Source organism: Carcharodon carcharias, chromosome 21 (genome assembly GCF_017639515.1).
Source record: "Carcharodon carcharias isolate sCarCar2 chromosome 21, sCarCar2.pri, whole genome shotgun sequence".
Classification (NCBI taxonomy): domain Eukaryota; kingdom Metazoa; phylum Chordata; class Chondrichthyes; order Lamniformes; family Lamnidae; genus Carcharodon; species Carcharodon carcharias.
This window is the reverse complement of record NC_054487.1, coordinates 42784750-42811192: the sequence shown is the minus strand read 5'-3', so window position 1 is coordinate 42811192 and position 26443 is coordinate 42784750. Positions and strand designations below refer to the sequence as shown.

At 42.2% G+C, this 26443-nt stretch overlaps 1 protein-coding gene across 4 annotated transcripts in view; it reads left to right on the top strand.

Annotated features, from left to right (window-relative positions):
* LOC121293305 (beta-1,4-N-acetylgalactosaminyltransferase 3-like) overlaps nt 1-26443 on the top strand; it is a 184751-nt gene that overhangs the window by 57449 nt on the left and 100859 nt on the right. For 3 of the 4 annotated variants that reach the window (XM_041216214.1, XM_041216216.1, XM_041216215.1), the window contains one exon: nt 18769-18875. In XM_041216214.1, the coding sequence (XP_041072148.1) occupies nt 18769-18875 (107 nt within the window). Of the gene's footprint in view, nt 1-18767; nt 18876-24556; nt 24651-26443 lie in introns of those variants that run through there. The other variant, XM_041216218.1, reaches the window with a different exon arrangement.

The window sequence follows — 26443 nt, the reverse complement described above, 5'->3', positions numbered from 1 at the left end:
TATTGATGAGTGTAGATAGGCTTTCGATAGACCATGATAGAAAACCCACTGACAGATTTCTCAACTAGCTTATCGACGAAGGGGAGTTTATTTGACCTCTTCATTTCAAAGGCAAATTTGAGCGCAGGATGGAGCCCATTAAGACATGTAAGGAAATTGTTACATGCAGCTGCGGATTTAAATATAGTGAATGCATCATCCACATATCGGAAATATTTGAGGGGTAAGAGGCTAGGTGTAATTTCATCGAAGATGCATTTCTCATGGAACTCAATAAAGATGTTTGAGAGAGCTGGGCCTAGAGGGGATCCCTTGGCAACACCATCTATTTGACCATACATGGTGTCATTAAAACAGAACTCAACTGCGTGAGTTGTGCTGAGTTCAAGTTCAATCAATACTGATTCCTGCAATGGTGGTGGGTCTAGATCACCATAACATAATGCTGTAGCACAAATATCAACGGCTTAAGTGGAAGATTTGTGAATAGGCCAGCAATGTCAAAGGAGCACATGGGCACAGAATTGCTATCGATATGCAAGTCCTGTATGGCCTTCACAAATATGAAGGAATCCTTCACCATGTATGTGGAAAACTTGGTCAAAGCTGGCTGTAACAATTTGCCCAATCATTTGGCCAATTCATGTTGTGCAGAACTGGTCATAGATAAGATGGGTCGTGGAAGGACATCACTTTTGTGTATCTTGGGCTGCCCGTACATACACGGACGTAGTGAACAGTGAGGACGAGTTGTGCCATATATATCATGTGGTAGCTCATTGCTCTTACACAAGCCCAGCAAGCGTTTTTTTTAGCTTACTTTAGAGCAAGGCTGTCCTGGTAATGTTGAGCGGCAGGTCCAATGGGTATGAATTTGGACCTGTCATTAAGAATGGTGTGCATTTTGTTGATATAGTCACGATTGTTAAGGATGACTATTCCCATCCCTTTGTCAGGCTTAGTGATGTGCATGCCTGGTTTGGCCATAAGGTCTTGCAACGCTTAAGACATTCACCTTGCATGCGAAAGTCAGGTCATTTGGAATCCCGCAATATACATGTGCTAGGTCAGGTAGGCACGCTTTCAAGGATTTGGCATTTTCAATGGACGCTGGTTTGTGGTGGGATAGTTGGGAGTAGAGGAGTTCGAACTCAGCAAATACCTCTTCCCGTTTGATTTGAGATGAAGGCACACCAAAATTGAAACCATGTATAAGGACAAACTCCTTGCTTTTTGAGAATACATGGTCAGAGATTTATGTGTTTAATGGCATCATTAATTGAGCTGCCAAACCGTTTCCACTGAAGTGAGTTTATGGTGCGGACATGTTTCAAATGGGTACTGCTAATAATGCTGTCATCTATTGAAGCAATATAGTGGCATAAACAGATCAAATTGAAAATGAAAGAAATTTGCACACCTCAAACCAAGCCCAGAATTAATAGATAAAAGCAAAAAACTGCGGATGCTGGAAATCCAAAACAAAAATTAAAAATACCTAGAAAAACTTAGCAGGTCTGACAGCATCTGCGGAGAGGAACATAGTTAACATTTCAAGTCCGTATGACTCTTCGTTCATTCTGTTGAAGAGGCATATGGACTTGAAACGTTAACTGTGTTCCTCTCCGCAGATGCTGTCAGACCTGCTGAGATTTCCCAGGTATTTTTATTTTTGCCCAGAATTAATAGCTTTTGAAATCTTATCTTGAGGACCTTACATTGGTATTGTAAAAGGCTTTATTTGTGTCTGTCACAGAGGCAACTCTTAAACGCAGAAAATTTGGCAGGCTTCATAGATATTCAGAAGAGTAAAATATAGTAATTAAAATTAAAAATCCTCTTCTGAGGGCAACAAATTGATGGAGGTTTGAAATAAAAGGAAATAGCCCTAAACTAGCAGGCACAATATGACGAAGGGGAATTTTTTTTGTTCATTTGTGGGATGTGGGCGTCGCTGGCTGGGCTGGCATTTATTGCCCATCCCTCATTGCCCTTGAGAAGGTGGTGGTGAGCTGTCTTCTTGAACTGCTGCAGTCCATGTGGTATAGGTACATCCACAGTGTTGTTATGAAGGGAGTTCCATGATTTTGACCCAGTGACAGTGAAGGAATGGCAATATATTTCCAAGTCAGGATGGTGAGTGGCTTGGAGGGGAGCTTCCAGGTTTTGGTGTTCCCATGGTGTCTGCTGCCCTTGTCCTTCTAGAAGTTAGTGGTCGTGGGTTGGAAAGTGCTGTCTAAGGAGGCTTGGTGAGTTCCTGCAGTGCATCTTGTAGATAGTGCTGCCACTGTGTGCCCTCGGTGGAGGACGTGAATGTTTGTGGATGGGGTGCCAATCAAGTAGACTGCTTTGTCCTGGTGTCAAGCTCCTTGAGTGTTGTTAGAGCTTCATTTATTCAGGCAAATGGAGAGTATTCCATCACAATCCTGACTTGTGCCTTGTAGATGGTGGGCAGGCTTTGGGGAATCAGGAGGTGAGTTACTTGCTGCAGGATTCCTAGCCTCTGACCTGCTCTTGCACCCACAGTATTTATCTGGCTAGTCCAGTTCAGTTTCTGGTCAATGGTAACCCCCAGGATGTTGACAATGGGGATTCAGCAATGGTAATATCATTGAATGTCAAGGGGTGATGGTCAGATTCTCTGTTGGAGACGACCATTGCCTGGCACTTGTGTGGCATGAGTTTACTTGTCACTTGTCAGCCCAAGCCTGTATATTGTCCAGGTCTTGCTGCATTTGGACATGGACTGCTTCAATATCTGAGGAGTCACGAATGGTGCAGAACGTTGTACAATCATCAGCGAACATCCCCACTCCTGACTTTATGATGAAGGGAAGGCCATTGATGAAGCAGCTGGAGATAGTTGGGCCGAGGACACTACCTTGAGGAACTCCTGCTGTGACGTCCGGGAACTGAGATGATTGACCACCAACAACCACAACCATCTTCCTTTTGTGCTAGGTATGACTCTAACCAGTGGAGAGATTTCCCCCTGATTCCTGTTGACTCCAGTTTTGCTAGGGTTCCTTGAGGCCGCACTTGGTCAAATGCTGCCTTGGTGTCAAAGGCAAAGGTACCTTTGCCTCACTTCTGGAGTTCAGTCCTTTTGTCCATGTTTGAACCAAAGCTGTAATGAGGTGAGGAACTGAGTGGCCCTGGCAGAACCCAAACTGGGCATCAGTGAACAGGTTATTGCTAAACACGTGCTGCTTGATAGCATTTTTGTTGACCCCTTCCATCACTTTACCGATCATCGAGAGCGAACTGATAGGGAAGTAATTGGCCAGGTTGGATTTTTCCTGCTTTTGTTGGACAGGACACACTAGGGCAATTTTCTGCATTGCCAGCAAGATGCCACTGTTGTAGTTGTACTGGAGCGGCTTGGCTAGGGGTGCGGCAAGTTCTGGAGCACAAGTTTTCAGTACTGTTGACAGAATATTGTCAGGGTCCTTAGTTTTTGCAGTGCCTTCAGCTATTTCTTGATATCACGTGAAGTGAATAGAATTGGCTGAAGACTGGTATCTGTGATGCTGGGGACCTTTGGAGGAGGCCGAAATAGATCATCCACTTGGCACTTCTGGCTGAAGATTGTAGCAAATGCCTTATCTTTTGCACTGATGTGCTGGGCTCCCCCATCATTGAGGATGGGGATATTTGTGGAGCCTCCTCATCCAGTGAATTGTTTAATTGTCCATCACCATACACAACTGGATGTGGCAGGACTGCGGAGCTTAGATCTGATCCATTGGTTGTGGAATCGCTTAGCTCTGACTATCGCTTGCTCCTTATACTGTTTGTTACGCAAGTAGTCCTGTGTTATAGCTTCACCATGTTGAAACCTCATTTTTAGGTATGTCTGGTGCTGTTCTTGGCGTGCCCTCCTGCACTCTTCATTGAACAGTGTTGATCCCCTGGTTTGGTGGTAATGGTAGAGTGGGGGATATGCCAGGCCATAAGGTTACAGATTGTGTTCGAGTACAATTCTGCTGCTGATGGCCCACAGTGCCTCATGGTTGCCCAGTCTTGAGTTGCTAGATCTGTTTGAAATCTATCCCATTTAGCACAATGGTAGTGCCACACAACACGATGGAGGGTATTCTCAACGTGAAACATAGGACTTCACAGTCCACAATGACTGTGCGTTGGTCACTGCTACTGATACTGGCCAGATGTGTCTGCGGCAGGCAGCTTGATATGATGAGGTCATGTATGTTTTTCCCACTTGTTGGTTCCCTCACTACCACCTGCCACAGACCCAGCCTAGTAGCTTGTGCTTTAGGATTCCACCAGCTTGGTCTGTAATTGTGCTACAGAGTCACTCTTGGTGATGGACATTGAAGTCCCGCACCCAGGAGTTCACTCTGCGCCCTTGCCACCCTCATTGCTTCCTCCATGTGTTGTTCAACATGGAGGAGCACTGATTCATCAGCTGAGGGAGGGTGGTACGTGGTAATCAGGATGTTTCCTTGCCCATGTTTGACCTGGGCAGCTCCCTCCTGACTGTATACCACTGTACCGCCTCTGCTGGGTCTGTCCTGCTGGTGGGACAAGACATACCCAGGAATGGAGATGGTGATGCCTGGGATATATTCATACTTGCAGAATCATAGCTTACAGACAATTTCGGGCTGTTGCTTGACTAGTCTGTGAGGCAGCTGTCTCCCAGATGTTAATAAGGGGGGACTTTGCAGGCTCAACAGGGCTGAGTTTGTCGTTATCGTTTCCAGTTCCTAGCTGATGCCGGGTTATCCATCTGGTTTCATTCCTTTTCGTAGGCTTTAGCGGGAGTGCATTTAAGGGTCAATCACATTGTGGGTTTGGAGTCGCATCTAGGCCAGACAAGGTAAGGACATCAGATTTTCTTCCCTAAAGGGCATTAATGGGTTTTTACAACAATCAACATTGGCTTCATGGTTATCGTTAGATTTTTAATTTCAGATTTTTATTGAATTCAAATTTCACCAGCTGCCATGGTGGGATTCGAACCCTGGTGCCCAGAGTATTACCTTGGGTCTCTGAACTACTAGTCAAGTGACAACAGCCTCCCCTAATAATATTTTGGTCTTAAATAATATTTTGCATGTCAGAAATTGCCCATCTTCCATGGGAATGTTGATTTTGAGAACTCCCATTGTTGCATTTAAGTTTTTAAGAACCCCAAGGATGAAACTGATATGTACAAGGTAACTAGTGGATGTCCCCTTTCTTTGTACCAGGTTTGAACCTTTGGAGGAAATAGGGTTAGAGAGTAGGGCTAAGATCCAGAAGTAACTGCCCATTTTAAAACTATCTAAACTTTTCATATTGTAGTTAAAGCCCCCTATCAGTAGTGTAGGGGAAGGTATGATTATGTGATAAGTTTACAAGGGCAATTTCCATTATAAGTGTGGATTAAGGAATTTGCATTCAGTTTTGTACAAAGGAAGTCTGAACAGGACCATATATTTTAACATCGTCAATCACCCATTGTATTTGAGATTTTCAGGTCCAGCAGGGTTAGAATAATGGAACTAAAATGGAGGAAAGAGGGGAAAATAGTTCAATTTTTCTTAGTCAGCTTTGTGGACTATGTGAAATAGCTTCAGACAGTTTCAACCCCAGTATTCAATTTTGCATTAGACGGGGCAGTCTGATTCAGATCACCGAGGAGACTGCTGTGGGAAATCAAATATTTCCCTGGGACTTTTGCTTATTGTTCAGACTGAGTTACCCAAGAGTGTTTAATATTCTCAGTGAGCACATGAAACGAAACAAAATATTCCATCTCTCAGTTCTTACAGACTCCCCTTGGACAAACTCAAACAAGCTATTTAAGCACGATTTTTGCAAAACCAAAATCCCTGATTACATTCTTCAATCAGGTTTAGTTACCTGCAGTTGTCCAGCTAAATGTTTTCCATGTAGTCTTAAACTGAAGTGGAAAAGTCAGTAACAATAGCCAAAGGAAAAGGGTAAAACCCCTCTGAATGCAGAGTTCTTGAGAATAAAAACAGAAAATGCTGAAGATACTCAGGGAAGAAGAGTGGGGAAAGAAGAAAAGGAAACGTCTGCCATTCGATGGAAGGTAGGAGAGATGAAATGACAGAAGAATTTATGGTGCAAAGCAAAGGGAATGGTGAAGGAACAAGCTTAGATTATATGGATAGATGATAAATTTAAAAAAAAATCCATCATCTCAGATGAGAGTAAAATGTTCCGTCAAGGAAATTGGTGCCATTGCAGAAAGATTAATAGTTGAGATCATGGTGTTTGTTTTTACAGACATCCTTCATTTTCTTTTGAGCAGTAAAATTCTTCTGGATTAGCTCCAGTGCCACGTTTTAACACCAGTTACAGTGCCAGTTTTTTTTCTCTTACTGTCTGAGCTTGAGATCCAGAGGAAACTTGAAAATGTCAGGTGGGAAAAGTCCATCTATCCTGTCCCTCACAATAATTGCGTCATCATTCCAACATTCACTACCCACCATGGCCCATTTAATCTCTTCATACAGATGAGAAACCTGGGAAATTTCTCTAATCTCTGCCTGTGCAGAGATCATATTATTGACCATGATGTATTTACTTGGTATCATCTATCTTTTTATATGGTATAACCTCTGCTCATACCAGGAGCCAATCCAGCTCTCTTTGAAGGTATGTAGAAAATCAGCAACTTGATTGGTAGGCCTTCTGTTCTCTGAGAAATGGAAACTGCCTAATATCTAAACTAATTTACCATTATGTAACAAAAATTTGACCCTGGTCCTCCGTAGACTATTGAATTGAAATAATTTGTCACACCAGTGCTGCTGTCTTTAGAATAAAATCTAGCTTCTTAAGACTTACCTGGTTAACTGAAAGTTTTTTTTTAAAAGTTCCTCTGGTCCTTTTACAAAGCCTTCATATCCCCCACCATAAAAGATGATCGAAACTGGGCACAATACTCAAAATGCGGCCTAAACAAGTCTTAAATAAAGATAAAATGTTTGTGTTTTGAATTGCATAGTCCTCCAATCATCCTACGCCCATTCTCTTGCCATTGGTTAGCCGACATTTCTATATTAAGGCATTCCCCTCACCTATCATTCAATGCCAGTTGACTTCATTAACTGGTTGGACAATTTTGTCTCAGCGCTTGAGCACAAAAATTGAGACTGACAATTCAGTGCAGTACTGAGGCAATACTGCAGCATTGTCAGATGAGACTGTTTAAATGAGACTTGAGGCCCACCTATCTGCTCTTTGGATGTAAAAGATCCCACAGCACTATTTATATGAAGAGCAGGGGAGTTATCCCCAGTGTTCTAGCCAATATTTATCCTTTGATCAATATTGCACAAAAAAAATTGGCAGGTCATTCACCTTATTGGACGGGATTTTACACTGGCCTGGCGTGATGGGGCTGTAAAATTACGCCTATTGTTTTTTTGTGGGAGTTTGCTGAGCGCATATTGGTGGCCACATTTCTTGTATTATAACAGTGATTACACTTTTAAAAAGTACTTCATTGGCTGAAAAGTGCTTTGAGATGTCTGTGGAAAGTGTTACATTAATGCAAGGCTTTCTTTTTTCCAACAGCCTTTTGTCCCATTTCTAATATTTTTGTAACAAATATTTGAGGAATTTCATTTGGAAACACTTTTTTTCATTGGCCCTATAATTTTCCCCTCGGCTGCTCGCAGCTGTGTTAAGAGATTAAGCTTTAATCCCTGGAGATTCCAGGGCAGTCTTGAAGAATTGACAACCTGATCAGCATGTGGTGATTTTCAAATCTTCCTTGTCTGTCAGGGCATGAACTGCAGTGAAGTATCTTCTAATAAGAAAGTAAAATCAGTAAAGGCTTGTTGCTTGCTGATCACTGGTTAGATATAGAAGTGGCCAGTTCTAGCGCATCCACCAGGTGGCTTTTTATTAAAAAAAAATCCTACTTGCTTATAGATATCAGCGATAGAGTTCAACCCGCGCAGCAGTGCAGGAGCGAAGCCCTGGATCAAGGCCTCCATGGCAGCCGCCATCCTACCATTGTTGACCTCGGTGCGATGGCTTGCTGGCGCTCTCCTCAGACTGCAGGCAGACAGACTCCTCCATCGTGCCTTGTAATCTGAGGAGTGCAGCGGACGTCCCTTCCTGATGTTCTGAGCTTGCCTTTGCAGCGCCAGCAACTGTGATATGACTGAGTCCAGAGGCTCATCATCTGACTTGGACTTAGCAAATTCTGGCCTCCTGCAGTCCTCTGAGTGCCAGAAACCTGGGAAGTCCCTGCGACCACCTGCTGTAGATCAGAAAGTATGATATGCTCACCAGGTTGTGATCCCAGGGCTACCCTAAAGCTGGGTCCCACTGAGGTGTGTCCCTGTGCTGATGGAGGATGTGGGTGAGCACTGTGACAGGACTTTAAGGGAGGGTGCCTCCAGATTCCTCCTTCAGAGGTTTCTTCAGAGCTTGATTGGAGGCCCTGGGTCATGAACTCTACCGGCTGTTTGGCAGATGTGCCTGCGAAAGCAAGGAAAGATAATTAGTGGAAGGCAGTGGCCTGTGAAATAGGACACATCACTCACAGCATGGTTGTCTGATGGATGTTGCACTGCTGGATCCTCACTTGGTAGAGCACCGCCAACCTCACCATCAGCACACGAATGATCCAGATCCTTGCTGGCCAGCTTGATGGGCTCTATTTTCAAAGTCCCTAAGGATCTTGATTTCAGGTATTTCACTGCCAGTCTGTGACCTCTCCCCTTGTGTGCCAGCTTGTCTGCATGAATAGAGATGGAGAATGTAAGCAGGATGCCTGCCAGGCCAGACGATAAGTATGCCTGGCCTGTGTGGGTGGTAAGTGGCATCATGGATGGGATGAGGACAATGACGGTGAGTGTGAGAGAGAGAGTGATGATGTCCCTTGGACCGGCAGAGAATGAGATCCTTATGGATGTGAGTTGGGTTTGTGTGTGAGTTGAGTGATGAGATGAGTGAATGGAGGAGATCATTCATCCTCTTCCAGCATTGGGTGACTGTGCTCTTTTGAAGGGTATTGGTGCTGACTACAGCTGCCACCACTTCCCGGGTTAGTACTGTTGCTGCCCATCCTGCGGCCAGAGCGGGGATAGAGGACATCCCAGCAAGCCTCCACGGCATCCAAAAGGCTCTCGAGGAACACGTTGCTGCACCTGGAGGCTGCTGTCATCTTCAGTTTCAGGGCCATGTCTTCCATGCAGCGGTGATGGTCTGAAAGCACTGAGGTGTGTGCTGACGCCCAGCGTGATGTAGCAGCAGGGTGATGGCAGGTGGATGAATAACAGCCTGCCCACTCTGGAAATGGCATGTCTCCCCAGGAGTGCATGAATAATGTGGCAGGTTTGGGACGATACGGCGTGAAAACACGCCACTGCAGCCGGTGTGTAAAAACATCTTCTTACCCGCCTGCTACTGCACTCAGTGTAAATCTGGGACGATTCTGCCCTTAGGGCCCATGCAGAGATAGAACTTTATTCTGAGGTCTGCCCATGAATACTTGGGATGGTAAGGGCAAAAGGTTATGGGAGGGTGATGGGCTGGCATTAGTTCGCACTAAGTTGGCATGAGGCTATAAAGGGCCATGGGGTTTGGGTACAGGGGCATCAGTTGGCATGGAGGGTATGAGAGGTTAGGGTTGAGTACAGGGCATGATATGGCATGGATTGTCATGGATGGGGACATGGGTGTTGTGGGAGGGGTGAGGGCTGGAGGAATGTTTCATGTTCTATTCATTTTTAAAAAGACTTTGGACACAATATCAGAGAGCAGAGGCAGGCCCTCTGCCCAACCTGCCTCAACACCTGGCATCCTCCTGGGATCACATGCACCCTCCCTTCAATTTTGCTAACAAGTCTGTTCTATGGTACTTTTTCAGATGCCTTTTGCAAGTCCATTTGTATAATATCTACTACACTACCCTTATCAACCTTTGCTTAACCTTAATCCATTTTAGCAGCTTCCCACTAGCTCTGCAGATTTTATCTTGTAAACTCTTAAGGACTTCCTGGAAATCTAGATTTCTACTCAACTACCCTCATCCATGAACTTAGTGACTTCTTTGGAAAATTTGACAAATTAATAATACAACTGTATTTTCCAGAAGGTATATTAAGTGTCCCTGATATTTTCAAATTAGCGAAGGAATCATATTGAGCATCTCTAATGATCCCTTTCGAGCATCTTGCCTATAACTAAAATGGCAATACCGCGCTATCCATTTTAAAAATTGGAACTACATGAGCAGCCTTCTATTCTAAGAGAACATTTCCTCTCCCTAGTGAACTTTTAGAGATATGGACAATGAATTTGCAAAGCACACAATCCACTTTAAGGACATTTGAATTGCTGTTATTTGGACCTGCAACCTGATCAATTGAGGTTCCATAACATATCTGAGATTCTCATCTATTTTAGTACTTTAAGTTTTGTCATGTTGCAACTTATTTGAAAGGATCTAGTTAGGTACTGTCTTAAGAGTGATTCAAAATAATCATTTAATGCCTTGGCCATATTCTCGGAATCCATTCAAATCTGATCTAGGGAACCTTCCAATGGTGTTGTACAGGCTTTAAAAGTCCTCTCACTCAAAATAACTAAAAATGTCAACAGGATTTAAGAATATATCTTAGAACTCGAAGCCATGCAATTTTCAAATTACACTCTGTGATATCTCTCGCAATTCTCTTCCTGTGCCTAGAGGTGCATGAGGCAGACAAAGCACCATGCTTACGTCTGTTTCCATTGCTTATTTTTTTCTTCTGGGACAGGTTGCTAGCCTGAAGCCAGAGGCTATAGCTGGAGTGGTGCCACTCCACATCAGTCATGGTTGACCAGCAGTGTCTTTTGCTCTTACCATCTACCATAGGTGTATTGGAAGGATCTGCAGATTGTTAATCAACCTGTTTGACCGTACTATGAATACACCTTCTGTGGCCATCAAGTCGTGGAGTGACATTTGAGTGGAACCCAGAGCTTCTGCCTCTGGTGCTGGAGTACTACCCATTGCATCCCTTTGTAATATACCTGCGTACAAATTTAATTCTATTAATGTTATAGAATTGAGGATAATAGTAATGACCCATATAAGAACCAGATAATGGCCTTGAACTGCTTCCAGATGAAATGGAAAACAGGGTTAATAATGATCTCTCAGAGCACTTTGCCTTACAACACCCTGTAACTTTTGTTCTAGGGAACTTTTGCACAGTTAGTAAGTTCACCCCCTTCTTCCTTTGGGCTGAGGGGAGTCGTATCCAATCTTCTCAGGGTTATTACAACTGGTACTAAAATGATTTCTATACTGTTGTGAAAATAATGTTCTGGTGTATTTCATTTCATAGTAGGGTTAGCTAAGCTTGGAAATAGGCTATTTCAAGATAGTAACACTGATGGCTTGCTGAAGATGACCCAGGGTTTATTACACTTCTCGCATCCTAATCATATCAGATATTTCAGAATTTGCAGCAGTTCCTTCTAGGTGCAACCCAGCTGAATCCTGTACCATAATCCCCTCAGTTAATGTTACCAATGTCTGTTAATTGCTGCAGACCCACAGAACATTTAGAATTCCTCTATCAGTCCTTCTTCTACCAATAGTATTGATGATTACAGTTTATCATTGCTTTCTATTGGTGCCTCTCCCAGAGTTTTGGAGACCTTTCCAAGAACATAAGAAGTAGGAACTGGAAAAGACCATATGCTCCATCGAGCCTGCTCTGCCGTTTGGTATGATCATGGCTGATCTTGGGCTTCAGCTCCACTTTCCTGCCCGCTCCCCATATTCCTTGATTCTCAGACAGACTAAAAGTCTTTCTTTCTCGGCCTTAAATATACTCGACAACGAGAATTCCAAAAATTCACAAGCCTCCTGAGTGAAGAAATTTCTTCTTATCTCAGTCCTAAGTGATCGGCCCCTTATCCTGAAACTGTTTCAGCTGGCTGGGAATTTAGAACACGGGGGTGCAATGTCTCAGTGTCTACCCTGTCAAACCCCTTCATAATCTTAGGCGAATAGCATGCTCTGCGATTTTGTAGTGTTTAGTAGAATTTGCCATTTACGTGCATATTCCTTTCCTAATTGTACTTCTGAAGGGTAGCTAAATAGAAATATCATGGAAAACAAACAGCAAACATGTCCCCATTCCTTTCAACCATTGGCCAAAATGGGAAATCAGTAAGCCACGAACAGGGCCCTGGAGCATTCCTGTCATTGGAAAGAATCTGATGGAAACTCTTGTGTCCATTCTGATACCAGTTGAACACTCAGCCAGGATATTAGATATTCATTGCATTAGCTGACTGGCATGTCAAGTTCGGAGATGGCATGACATTGAGCTAAATCTTGCGCATGTGCAAAAGCAGTGCCAGTGTACTTTCTTATTAAAGGCTTAGTCGTGTTCTGGCAGCCATTGTTGGTGCTGCTGCTTCCTCTCCTGAGCCCAGCTTGGCCAGTCACTGCTCTTTAGTGTTGGAAGTAATAAATGACTGTCTCCAGCAGCATTCGCAGGCAGTTCTTCAGACTGATAGGTCAGTAGTTGTTAGGTTCATTGTAGTCCTTGCCTGCTTTATGGATCACTGTGATCAAAAAAGATTCTCAGTACCTCTGGAAATAGCCCAGCACTGAACTCTGGTAACTACTAAGAACAGTTAATGTCACCCACTCCTGCATCATGCATGTTGCTTCTCCATAAATGTAATTTTGGAGCAGTTATTGATTGGACTAGGGCAATTGGATTTCTCTTTGGTGCATTATCCCCTACATTACTTGCTCAAAAGATCCCAATAGTTTGGTGTAATGTGATGTGTAATATACCTTTAAGATGAATGTTATAATGCAAGATCACATGATCTTAGTATCCAATAGCAGAGTAACCTTAGTAGTCAGTAGTCTAGAGTTAGAGTCTGTAATGTAGAGACAGGGTTTGAGTTGTAAGTATACAAGCGTAGCTGCTGAGTTCCTTTGCAAATAAATAGAATGTGTTCTACATAAGAACTGTCTGCTGATCTACTCCTGTCTATGTTACCAACTCAGCTAGCCCAAAATAAGCGTGCAACCCAGATCCATTAGCCCAGCTAAACTAGTGATCAGGATCCAATATTTGGGCTGTGAGTAGATGCAATCTTCCACTTCCTTTTCCAGTTGCTGTCAAGTTCCATGTGGCTTGGATTGACATGGACAGCATGGAGGTAATCTTTGGAAAACTCTTTTTTTTCTGAATCTGTCTCTGGACTACAGCTTGAAAATGCAGCATCAATATGTTTTTCAACTGTTTTGAACCCTCTAATTTTTTATCTTTTATGCTGAAATATTTTGGAATTTTCTCATTGTGTTTTCTGTTGGCGGGGGGGGGGGGTGGAATTAATCCCACTACTTTTCAGCATTGGTCTTGAGAAATGGCCAGCTTTTAGTTTCCAGATGGTTAGCTCATGTTGTCGTCTTATTGATTGATGCTTTGATGTAGTTTTTCCCAGTTTTAGTGACACGTTAGGACATTAAAATAATCCTAGTGCCAGGATTCTCTATCACGATTGCTGATTTTCTGCTCCTATTAGAGCGTCAGTTGGTTGCTTGCTGACCATGCCAAGGTCATTCCTTAGATTGGCTGGCAGTCTTCTCTACTAGAAGTGCCAGTCTTGGCTCATTTTTGCAGCCTGAGTCAAAAGGTTTTAAGCTCTACTGCAGAGGCTTGAGCAGATGGTCTAGGCGGACTCTTCATTGAGTTGCAGAAGGAATGTTGCACTGTTGGAGATGTCGTCTTCCAGATTGCGATATTAAATTAGAATGGGAGTGCTCTCTTAGGCGAAAGTAAAAGATCCCATGGCAAGATGAACAGAGATACACTGGTTCTCTGGCCAATGTTTATCCCTCAAACAGCGCTACCACGTAATTTATTTAACTTCATTTCTGTGCACAAATTTGCTACTGCATTTCCCTAGATTTCAATAATAACTACTTTACTGCATGTGAACCCTTTGACAGTCCACGTAGCTTTTTTTTGTAGTCCTGTGCTCGGGGCAATCGGATTTAGCAGAAAGGTTTGGTACAAACAGAACTGGAAGATGATAATTCTCCACATCCTGAGTCTGGAGTCTCGACACTTGCCCACACTTGCTCACCATTATTGGCATCATGGGAGTAGAAGTTGATGCAGTAGACTTTTGGTGAGGCAGGGATGCTGTATGCTGGGCCCTTGGTTAACTTTTGCAGCTGTTTGCCTGCAGTATTGATGTTGTTTTATGCTGAAGCCCCTTAGGATCTATGGGTTGTTCCCAAATTGGGAAGTCCTGATGTCCTTGGTGCACAACAGACAGCCTAACTCTTGGAGGCACTTGTTCCAGGCAAACATAGGCTGCTATGCAACAGTTTGTAAGCAGGACCACTGATGTTGATTTCAGAATGCAGATTTTCAGGATAGCTGCTGTTCATTTTGCTGTCCCTTTTGCTTTCTGTTCTAACAATACTGTAGGTCAGCAGGCTGAATTTGTCTGATTGATCTCATTTAAGGACGCTCTGTGGACATTGTTTTTCTGCAGATTTCTCAAGTGGGACTTCATTGTAACTATTGTTAACATCAAACATTTCCATTTTGGGTGAGATATGGATTAGAAGCCGCATGTACACTGTACCCCAGAAATTAGCCTTCACTCCAACATGATTACAGCACCTCTAAACAAAGCAAAGAAATTAATTAAATAGAGAAAATATATAAAATGAGGGGGGGGGGGTGGTGTTGAAGAGAACTTGTTTGCCTTTGAAGATAGGAGAGGGAGTTCTGTTCTTTTAAATTCTAAATTAGCCTAAGATTTTTCCCTCTTGGCTCTCCCAGGGGATTGTGTGACTGAGGGGGAGCTTGGTCTATGTAGGTAGCAGGGTGCCAGACAGATTTTAATGGACCAACTAATGCTTCCCTGTCCTCTTTGTATGATTACAAGAGTTCCAGGAGGCTTGTAGGACTATAATTATTTTTAAAAGTTAAAAGTGAAATAAAAAATGCAAACAGGACTGAAGTTGAGTCCAATTGAGGGTGCTTCACATTATGCTGAAAATGTTTGACCATATCAAAAGAGAAGTTTGAACCAGAGAATGGTGGTGAAGTTAAATTAGATGAAATAGTCTGAAGTATTGAATTATTATTTTTCAGAAATATAGTTGAACCACCTTTTAAGAATGCTTTACACATGAAAGACATCAATAAAATCACAGATCTCTGAGAGAAGTGCCTTTGGATAGCCTAACTTAAAAAAAGTAAGAAACCACTTAAACTGTGATGACAACTTGAGTGAAGTGTTAAAAGGAACCCCTGGTGGTCAATGCTTGGACACTTAAATCATAGCCTGATAATACAGAATTTGCTGACACAAAAGTAGAGTGAGGGTATAGTAAAAGATTTCTAAAATAATTTAGATTGGAGGAGGTGTGAATGGTAGAATGATGAATAGCTGCCATTTGAAAGCAAAAATAAGAGAGAATGAGAGGAAAATCAAAACCTATGGGGGTTGTGAAGGGGTGCTGGTGGAGGTGGAACATAATGGGGTCAGAGGTTATGTTCCAAAGTTACTGAACTCATGTTGAATCTAGAAGCCTGTAAAGTACCTCATGGAACTTGCATTGAGCATCATTGGAGCACTGCAAAAGGCTGAGGACAGATGGGTAATTAGACAACAGGTGACCAGCATCTCGGAGTTGAGCTTGTGGACTGAACGGAGGTATTTTGCAAAGCCCCCTCTACATTGGAGAAGCCAAATTCAGAATAGGTGTCGTGTTGAGGAACATATCCATTCAGTCCACAATTGTGACTTTGAACTTCCAGTCATTTTAATTCTCCATTTCTCTCAGATCACTGATTACAGCATAGAAAGAAGACGTTTGGCCTGTCAGAGCCACTAAGCTAGTCCCAATCTCCCGCCTTTCCCCATAACCCTGCAATTTTTTTTTTCTTGCAAATAATTACCCAATCCCATTTGAAAGCCACAAATGGATCTACCTCCACCACAGTCTGGGGCAGTTCACTCTAGATTTCTAACCACTTGCCGCATGACCAATTTTTTTCTTCATGTTGCTTCTGATAATTCCAATCACCTTAAATCAGTGTCCTCTGGTTCTTGACCCTTCCGCCAATGGGAACAATTTTCCCCTATTTATTCTGTCCAGATCCCTCATGATTTTGAACACCTCTGTCAAATTCCTTCTCCCTGCCAAGGAAAAAAAGCCCAAGTTCACCAATCTACCCTTGTGATTGAAGTCTGTTATTCCTGGTACCATTCTTGTAAATCTTATCTGCATCCTTTCCAATGTCTTCACATCCTTCCTAAAGTACAGTGCCCAGAAACTGAACCAGTGTTTTATAAAGGCTTACCAGAACTTCCTTTTGTATTCTGTGCCTCTATGAAAAAGCCCAAGATCCCACATGCCTCATTAACCACTTACTCAATCTGTCCTCCCACCTTCAACAATTTATGTGCATATTCCCCCAGATCTGTCTGCTCCTTCTCCCTCTAGAATTATGTCCTTAATTTTATATTGCCTCTTCTTGTTCTTCCTACCAAAATATATCTGCCATGTGTCTGCCCATTCCACTAGCCTATTTATGCCCTCTTAACTCTGTTGCTATCCTTCTCGCAGATCTCAATGTTTCCAATTTTTGTGTCACCTGCAAGTTTTCATATTGAGTCCTGCACAGTATAGATCATTCATCTCAATTAGAGGAAAAAAACAGTGATGCTAATACAAATCCTGGGGAACCCCACTCTATATCTTTCTTCAGGCCGAAATGCAACTTTTACTGTTTTTTGTCACTCAGCCAACTCCCTGTTCATGCTACCACTGCTCTTTTTATTCCATGGGCTTCAGTTTAGCTGATGAACCAAGTATATAGCACCTTATCAAATGCCTTTTGGAAGTCGAGGTATACCACATCAACTCCATTACCCTCATCCAGCCTCTTGAGCTTTTTGTTGAAGTAACAATCAAACTAGTTAAACACAATTTGCCTTTAACAAATCTGTGTTGGCTTTCCTTAATCTACATTTGTCTAAGCATCTACTAATTCTGTCCTGATTATTGTTTCTAAAAGCTTTCCCACCACTGAGGTTAAACTGACTGACCCTGTAGTTTTTGGGCTTATCCTTTACACCCTTTTTGAACAAGGATATAATATTTGCAATGTTCCTGTCCACTGGCACCACTCCTCTATCTAAGGAGGATTGGGCGATTATGGCCAATGTCTCTTCAATTTCCCTCCATCTTCTTGGGTGAGTCTCACCTGGTCCTGGTGATTTAACCAGTTTATGTATGGGCATAAATAATACCTCCAGTTTATCAATTTTTAGCCCATCCATGTATCAACTACCTCCTCTTTCACTACAACTTTGGCAGCAACATCTTCTTTGCTAAGGAAGGATGCAAAGTAGTCATTTAGCACCTCAGCAATGTCCCCTACCTCCATGCGAAAATCCCCCTTCCATCCCTATTCCTCCTTTTAATCACTCTTCTACTATTTCTATGCCTATAGAAGACTTTTGGATTCCCTTTATATGCTAGCTGCCAATCTCTCCTTGCCACTCCTATTTCTTTTTTCACATCCCCTCAGAAATTTCTGTATTCTGCTTGTATTTCACCTATCAGCTTGACATGTATCATAGGCACCCTTTGTCTGCTTCAACTTACTCTCTAGCTCTTTTGTCATCCAGGGAGCTTTGTTTGTCCTACCTTCTCCCTCGTGGGAACATATCTTCAAACTATTTCCTCCTTAAAGGCAGATTATTGTTCCATTACAGTTTTGCCTAGAGATCTTTGATTGCAATTTAGCTGGGCCAGATCTGTTCTCGCCCACTTTGGAATTGGCCCTCCCCCAGTTAGTTGCTCCTTTTCTATTTCCCTAGCTAACCTAAACCTTATGATATTATGATACTGTCCTCTATTGGCATTTGTTCCAATTGTCCCACCTCTAATGCTGACCTCTCTACGCTTGGTCTCCTGCAATGTTCCAATGAAGTTCAGGGTAAGCTCGAGGAACAGCACCCCATCTTTCAGTCCATCATTCTGCTACTCCTCTAGATACCTCCTCCAGACAATATCTCTCCTGTCTTCCAAAATGGATGGCCTATGATGGGTTGGTTTTTGCCCAACCTCCTTCCTTTCACTTGCTTAAAACCTGTTATCGTTTCTGACTATTTTCAGTTGTGATGAAAGGTCAATGACCCGAAATGCTAAATCTTTCTCTCCACAATGCTATCTGACCACATGACAGTTGTGGCATTTTCTTTTTTAATTATAAAATATTATAGTTTCTTCACAAAATGTTGTGGAACAAGCTGATACATACTGTGTTTGGGAGCGATGAAGATGAATATCGATTAGATTGTCAGATTGAGTTTACAGTTTAGAATGAAGGCTTTAATGTAAAATTCCACTGAAATGTTACATATGAAGTATTGAACCCAGATTAAGACTTCAAAATAGCCCAAAAACGTAGATCAGTTTAGAAAGTCAATATTAAACAGATAACAGGAACAACTTCATTGATAAATGTTTATAGTCATCTACCGTGCAAGGTAATTGGAGGAAAAAACTTTGTAATTTTCAAAATACCGTTAAATATTATGGCAGATTTAATGAGCTTCAATAAGCCCAATAGATTTTGACTTTTTCAAATGTTGTTAAATTCTTCTGATATTTGTCAGCAACACAAATATAACAACATATAGGTTCCTTTTCATTTCTTGGTACTTTGCCATTTTTCACAAGCTTGTAATGAACTGATTCATATCTCTTTTTAGAATTCAGAAACTGGAAGAAACAATCTCATGTGCAACACAGCAAAGTGCCTGGTGTTGATCGGGACTTGGAGTACTATCACCAAAGAAAGGAGGAGGCAGGGAATGAGGTAAGCCCGGCAATTAATGATTGTTTCAGTTTCCAATTCAGTTACACAGACATCAGAGGGAAAACCGTTAAGCTACATCTAGCCTGAAAAGAGGGTGACAGCTAAATTTGATAACCTCCAATGTGATGCATGATCACAATGTGTGATGAATCTATGCCCATTGATTGTGATACAGGCAGTATGCCAAGTTTGTGCTACCTGCTCATTTCAGTGTTTTTCAGCCAGCACTAACTAGACTGTTGATTGTCTGGCCAAGTCAGGTGACTAATACTGTAATTTGCTTGCACCGCTTAAAGTGGAGGTCCATTGTAACTGGAGCAGGTGCTGGCAGTTGCGCAGGTGGTGAGTCGGACCTGGAAAACATTGAAAAATGGCTAAACAAGGGAGAGAGCATGCTCCAGGTTTTTCAGATGCTGCACTGGAGGCCTTGGTGGAGGACGTATCCTGTACCCACAGGACACTCTCCAGATGTACGCTCGGGAGGCAGAGTGATCAGATAGCCTTGGACGTCAACGCTAAGATCCAAGGACCTGGATGTAGTGCTGCAAGAAGTTCAATGACCTCACACGAGTAGTCGAGGCCAGTGAATGCATCTTCAAATGCATATCCTACTCACTGCACTAACACTTCTGAATTCACCATACACCCATAACTTATCTATGAAAAGTCTATATCAATCCAGGACTCAAACCTGACATTCACATTCTCCACCATGCACCTAGTATTAAGTGCAAGCCTCACACATACTTCCAAGGATAGATACTGAGGGGTCGTTTCTGCTGGCTGGGAAACTAGAACAGGGAGCATAGTGTCAGAATGGAGGGTTGCTCATTTAGGACTGAAATGAGAAATATCTTCACTCAAAGGTTGTGAATCTTAGGAATTCGTTACCCAGAGGGTTGTGTATGTGCCATCATTGAATATATTCAAAGCTGAGATAGACAGATTTTTGGAGTCTCAGGGAATTGAGGGATTTGGGCTATGAGTGGAACAGTGGAGTTGAGGCCAAGGATGAACCATGATCATGTTAAATGGTGGAGCAGGCTCAAGGGGCCGTATGGTCTACTACTATTTCTTTTGTTCTGATGAGCAGCAGCATCAGCATCTTCTTGCAACAGTGTCTGAAACATTCGTCTTAATTTTTCTTGAACAGGAAGACCTTTAGAAATTTCTGTTGATTTTGTGGAATTGTGTAAAATTTTGGATGTTAAATTGATTCTGTGAAACTAAGTAACTCTGTGGGTTACCATAATTAACTAATAGGGATTTAGCTACACAGTTTCTTTTTTGTTCTCCCATTTTAGTTATTGGCAGGCTGTAGAGATGCCAGCATCCAGTGGCCAGATTTTATCTATTAGATAATGAATCCTAATTGATGTCTACACAGCATTTTTCATCAGGCTTTTTTCTTTTAACTTTTTGTTCAATTTCCCTACTCTTCTGTTTTCCTGAGAACTTGACAAAGTCACATTTAACAATGTAGCTCAGTTAATCTAACTTTGCACAGAACGCAGTTTGGATCCCATATTGTACATCCTGCTGAACAGAATGAAACAGAAATCTGATGGGGCAGGGTTTTCCCTTGTCGGGCGGCTGGGCCCCGACTGTGATTTCACGCTGACTGGCCAATTAACGGCCAGTCAGCGCGAAACATGCACTGTTAACCTCAGCGCTGCTGGGGTGGGTGAGTGCTGAAGTCTGCGTATGCGTGGGGTTGCGCTCAGTGAAAGCTTCCTGAAGGCACAGAGCTGCCTCGGGGAGCTGAAGATTTTTAACATGACAAATAAAGATTTTAAAAATAAAGAAAACATATCCCCACGTGTGACTCTGTCACTTGAGCAGGAACGTGAAAAATGAGTTAAAAAATTTTTGGTTTTTTTATTCACTGTTGAAAACCTCATCCTGCCCGTGGATGAGGTTTCGCAAAAAATGCAAAGGCTGCCTGGCCTATTTGCCCTGCTGCCAACTGTAAGATTGGATGGGCAGTGAAAAATTCAAATTAATTGATTAATGGGCTTAATAGCCCTCTTAATTGTCAGCAAGTGCGCTGCTGACTCTCGCATTCGGCCGTCGACTGAAATATTAGGTGAGTGCGCAATAATGTCGGGGTGCTCGCTCGATGTCATCGCGTGCTGTTTCATGCTCGTGTGTCGGGCGTGCGCCCGCACACCAAGCTGAAAATCCTGCCCATGATATATTTTACCACTGGGGAACTATCTTATTATGTTTAGATTTTTGTTACAATTTTCCTCTTTAGAGCAGTAACAGCAATTTCAGGAAACAACTAAATGAGTAGGAATATTGCTCGCTAACTTTATGCTGGGGGTCAGAATCTAAAATAACTTGCTGTGGTAGCATTCTGAACCACTGAGTGATGGGACGTGGGTTCCTGTTCTTCAGTTCTTTACAGGATGAGCTCCTGATCTCATCATGGTGCTATGGAAAATTGTCAAGCAGATGATGGGCATATCTCCATAAAGCAATTAAAGCTATCTCTTTCATTTGCTCTAGGAAGTTGGTGTTCCCTCTTATTGAGTTCTTCAGTAGGGTACAGTTGCACAGGTTGAGAATAGCCTTTCAGTATGTTGGAGTATTTGATACCCTGCAGGGCATCCTACCTTCCTGTGATGTGGTGATTATTAATGTGAGGATGTTAGTTTAGTGTTGGCAATCTGACGTCACCTGATGCAGGTTTTATCCTCACCTCCATGTGCGCATGTCAGTCCTTTGTCTTGGATAGATGTGTTGTATTTCTGCTTCAGAGTGGTATTACCAAAGGAAATCTTCGGTCTTCTGGAAAGGAATTACTGTCTTCCCTTCCCCCTCAATACTGGTACCAGCTGATAACTACTTCATTGCTGGTTGGTTAATGCTCAGCAGAGATGAAACAAAGAGGAAAACATGTAGCTGATCAGTTTCTAAAATTGGCTAAGGAAGATTGTGGTTCTTTGAAGCGAAGGTACCAATTATAATTCATTTTCTCTTTTTTTTCCATTTTGACAATGAATGGACTTGCTTTTGTTCTGATCCTCAACTTGCAAACTTTTGCATGTCCTGAATGGCAGTGATCTGCCACAGAATAACAGTTGTACTTTTACTCAGAATTTGCATCACACACTCCTGTCAGCAATAATTGTGTTCAAAATGTAACCTTTTGGAACTGCAGTTTGCATTTTGTTCATACTGAGAACCTTAGGTTTTCTTCTCTGCCTCTGAAATAGTATCTGATGCTTTTGTCTTAATCTTGTTACTTTGAGTTTCAAAATATCATTCATTAATGCAGTGAGTCCCTTTGCTGTGATATCTCCAGTGTTGAGGTTGTAAATAGTATGCATATGAAACTCGATAATCAAACCTTGTGGGGAAGAGCATAACTAGAGGCCATCAATATAGGATAGTCACCTAGAAAGCCAATAGGGAATTCAGGAACTTTTAATGGTGTGATACATCTTAAGTCCAAACAACATGACACTGAAAGATAACTTTTTTTTAAAAGCATAGTGTCTCTTTCCTTCAGATTTTAATAATTGTAGATTTATTAATTCTTTTTAAAACTTGTATTTTTTATCCTTCTTTCTTTTCCTCTTTAAGATACTTTCAGTGTGTTATTTTACATTGAATTACTTGGATTAAATATTCTAGCACTCAATTCCGGGCTTGGACTCAGTGAAGATCCTTCAATCCGATTGGTGGAGGAGATACGCTATTGCTTGCCCTATTCACACAGGTCCCAGATCCTTTGCACAGGGCAGCATGCTGATGCAGATAGATAGCCAATGATCATGATTTTCTATTCAAAAGCCCAAACAAAATCTGTGACAAGCTAGAAGTGTAATGAATGGCAAGCGTTGTTAATTCACCATTGATGCAGAATGAAGACCAATGTCCTCGAACATTTCACAAGTTCTTTGTGTGTATAGAAGACAGAAAGATGAATGATAGGAATTTCTCTCTATTACTGTCTGTAGTACTGGTTCAGTGATCCCAGAATAATGCTCAGTGGCTTAATATGGATGTGCTGGTCTGAGGTAAATTGGAGTCAATTAAACAGTTGGTAAGCTTATTCTACTCTTGTATAAACTTTCTTATTCAGTTACTCCCAATTAGTGATGTGCATAATAGTTTTACAAACTGAATTTTGATTCTTCCCTCGCCACCTCACCCTCAATTCATTTGCACACTCGAACTGTGATCTTGCCTTCTGCTCTAATTCTCTCCTGTCTTCTCTTGCATCTTCTGAGTTTTGACCATCCAACTTCCCTTTCTGGATTTTTTGCTGGCTAACATTTCTACATGATTTTTGTGCTTCTTGCATACCCTCCCTTTTCAAGACCACCACCATCACCTTGTCTTCAAATAAAAAACCCAAACACACTTGACTTCTATCCTTGCAAACTACCACACCTCCATCAAGCTCCCTGCTGTGTCCTCAAATATATTATAACCTCTCAAATCCATGCCCACCTTTCCTGAAACTCCATGTTTAAATATCTCTCAGGTTTCTTCCCTTGTTACAGCTTTGAGCTGGCCCTAATGAAAGTCATAACTGACATCTCTGAAAGAGGATGTGGCTTTGGTGCATCCTCAGCTTCTCTGCAGCCTTTGGCAACATCTCATTTCTGTTGTCCAGTTTAGTAGGACAATCTCACTTGATTTCACTTTTAACCTATTTAATTATAAATCATAGCATCTCAGGTACTGACTTATCTTCTCATCCCTTGTGCTGTTATCCTCAAGGCCCCAAGTGTCTGCCCTTCCTCTTCATTTTTAGTTTGCCAGTTAGTAAAATTGTCAGAAGATATTCCATGTGTACATTGTCATAAGTTGGCTCTTTCCCTCCATCGCCTCTATGGCTCCTCTGCTTTCAGTTGGCTTATCATACATCTAATCCTGGATGAGCTGCTATTTCCTATGTTTAAAAGCTGAGAAGATTGAAGTCATCCTCATCGGCCCCCATCACAAACTTCACACCCTTGGTAGTAATTCCATCCCATTTCCCCTGCCACTGTTTATCCCATAATCTCTTCATTGTAAGGCAGCCTATTTCACCTCCAAAACATCCTCTGCCTCAGCCCATCTTCTGAAAACATCAGCCATGTCATCTGTCACCTCTTGATTCAACTATTCCAGTTCTCTCCCGACTGACCTCCCATGCTTTTTAATCTTCAGCTTATTCAAAACTGTTGTTCATATCCTCTCCTGCTCACTTGATTACATTTGGGTCCAGGTTCCACACAGCCCTCAATTTAAAATTCACATATTTGTGTTCAAATCCTTTTGTGTCTTCGCCCATCCCTTTTTCTGGAATCTCCTCCCAGCCCCATTAACTATGTGCCATCGCCACACACTCCACTCCTCCATATTGGGTTTGGTGCTAGAGGAATTGAGGATTGCAAATGTTACACTTCCTGTTTAACAAAAGAGAAGAGGCATAAACCCAGCAACTACAATGGTCAGCCTAATGTCAGTGGTGGGGAAGCTTTGAGGTAGTAATCTAGAACGTAATAATTGGCATATGGAAAAATATAAGCTAATAATGAAAGCTGCCACAGATTTATTAAAAGCCAAATTGTGTTCAACTAACTTGATTGAATTCGATGATAGAGAATATTGATGAAGGATGTATGGTTGATCTGTGTATGGATTTACAAACACTTTGTGGATCGCCTCTCACTTCCCAGAACTTGGCAGCCAGCTCTCTCAAAAGGCCACCATTGACGAGGAGACCAAACACCGAATCAGCTACACCAGCTCAGCCTTCCATAAACTATGGCAGTGAGTATTTGACAAAAAAAAAACTTCTGCAACTCAACAAAAGTCCTAGTGTACAGAGCAGTTGCAGTCACTGTGCTCCTGTACTACAGTGAGACAGTGTGTCAGCGACACGGGTGCTAGAGAAATTCCATCAGCAATGCATCTGCAGCATCCCCCAGATTCAGTGGGTGGACCACTGAACAAACGCTAACGTTCATCTTGAAGCCAGCTGCACAAGCATAAAGCAAAACTCCTGAAGAATCAACTACATTAGACTGTACATTGTGTCTGGGTGCCCAAAAAGCGTGTTCCCCCTCCCCAACCCCCATCAGGTCCTGTTTTCTCAACTCTCAAATGAGCCTGCATTCCAAGGGAGCACAAATAAAATGCTTCAAAGATGCTCTGAAGCTCTCCTTGAAGCATGGCAGCATTGACATATTAATGACTGGGAAGAGCTTGCCACCAGTTGTTCAGAATGGGTGACTGACAACCTGCTTATCAAGCTGCATCACACTTTGAGTCACAACGTCTTAATGATGAGGCAGATTGAGGAGAAGGAAAGAAAATAAAACAGAACTTGCACTTCAGATCACACTAACCCATGGAACATGTGCCCCATGCGCTGCAAGATCTATAGACCAAGAATTGGCCTGTTCACTCGGATGAAGACCCATGACAGAAACTCGCGACTCTGAGTTGAAATTACCCCAGAATCAAGGGACAGCTGACAGGCTTTCAAAAGGCTTTTGTCAAAGTGCTACACAAGAGTCTTGTTAGAAAGATCCATGGGATTAAAGGAACAGTGATACCATGGATACAAAATTGACTAGGGGACAGAAAGGTAGTGATGAGTATGTTTTAATGTTAGGCTCAGGAACAGCGAGACCTAGGGTATATGTATACAAATCTTTTGAAGGTGGCATGACAGATTGAGGAGGCTGTTATATTTTAAATGGGATCTTTATCTTTATTAATAGAGGAACCAGGTACAAAAGCTGAAACATTATAATGAAGCTTTATAAAAATGTTGGTTGAGCCTCAGCTTCGGTAAGGAGTTCAATTTTGGCCGCCACACTTTAGGGAGAAGTTCAAGTCATTGAAGGAGCGGAAAAGCTTTTACTAAAATTATGCCAATTATGTGGAGAGATGGGAGAATTTGGGGTGGGTTCTCCGTAAAGCAGAGGAAATAAAGGGGAGATTTCATAGAAGTATTCAAAATCATGAATGGTTTTGATGAATAAATAAGGAGAAGCTGTTTCCAGTGGATAAGGGTTGGTAACCAGAGGACACGGATTTAAACCGTTCGGTGAAACGAGGCAACATAAGGACACACATTTCTTTCATACAGAGTTGGTTATTGTTGTCTGAAATGCCTGAAAGAATGGTGGAAAGTTCAGAAGATAATTGGATACATACTTGGGAGAGAAAAAAAATTACAGGGCTTTGGAGGAAGAGTAAGGGAATGGAATTAGTTGGATAGCTATATCAAAGGGCATGGACAAGCATGATGGGCTAAATGGCTGGCACCTATCATTCAAACGTGATTAAGGTGGCACACAATGCTACATCAAAGTAAAATGAAACTGAGTATCTCGATTCAAAAAAAGGTACCTATATATATTTTCTGTGATACAACTTGTACTATTTTCCAGCACACACTGACTAGAAATTTGAACTTTTGTGACTCTCGGTGCATCCTTTGTCAGGAGGAAATTTTATCTGGCATGTAGGTGTGATAAAACCTCAGCCAATTTCCTGGGATCAACATCATTTGCATTTTTGAAATAGAGGTAGATTGAGGCAGCTCTTCTGCA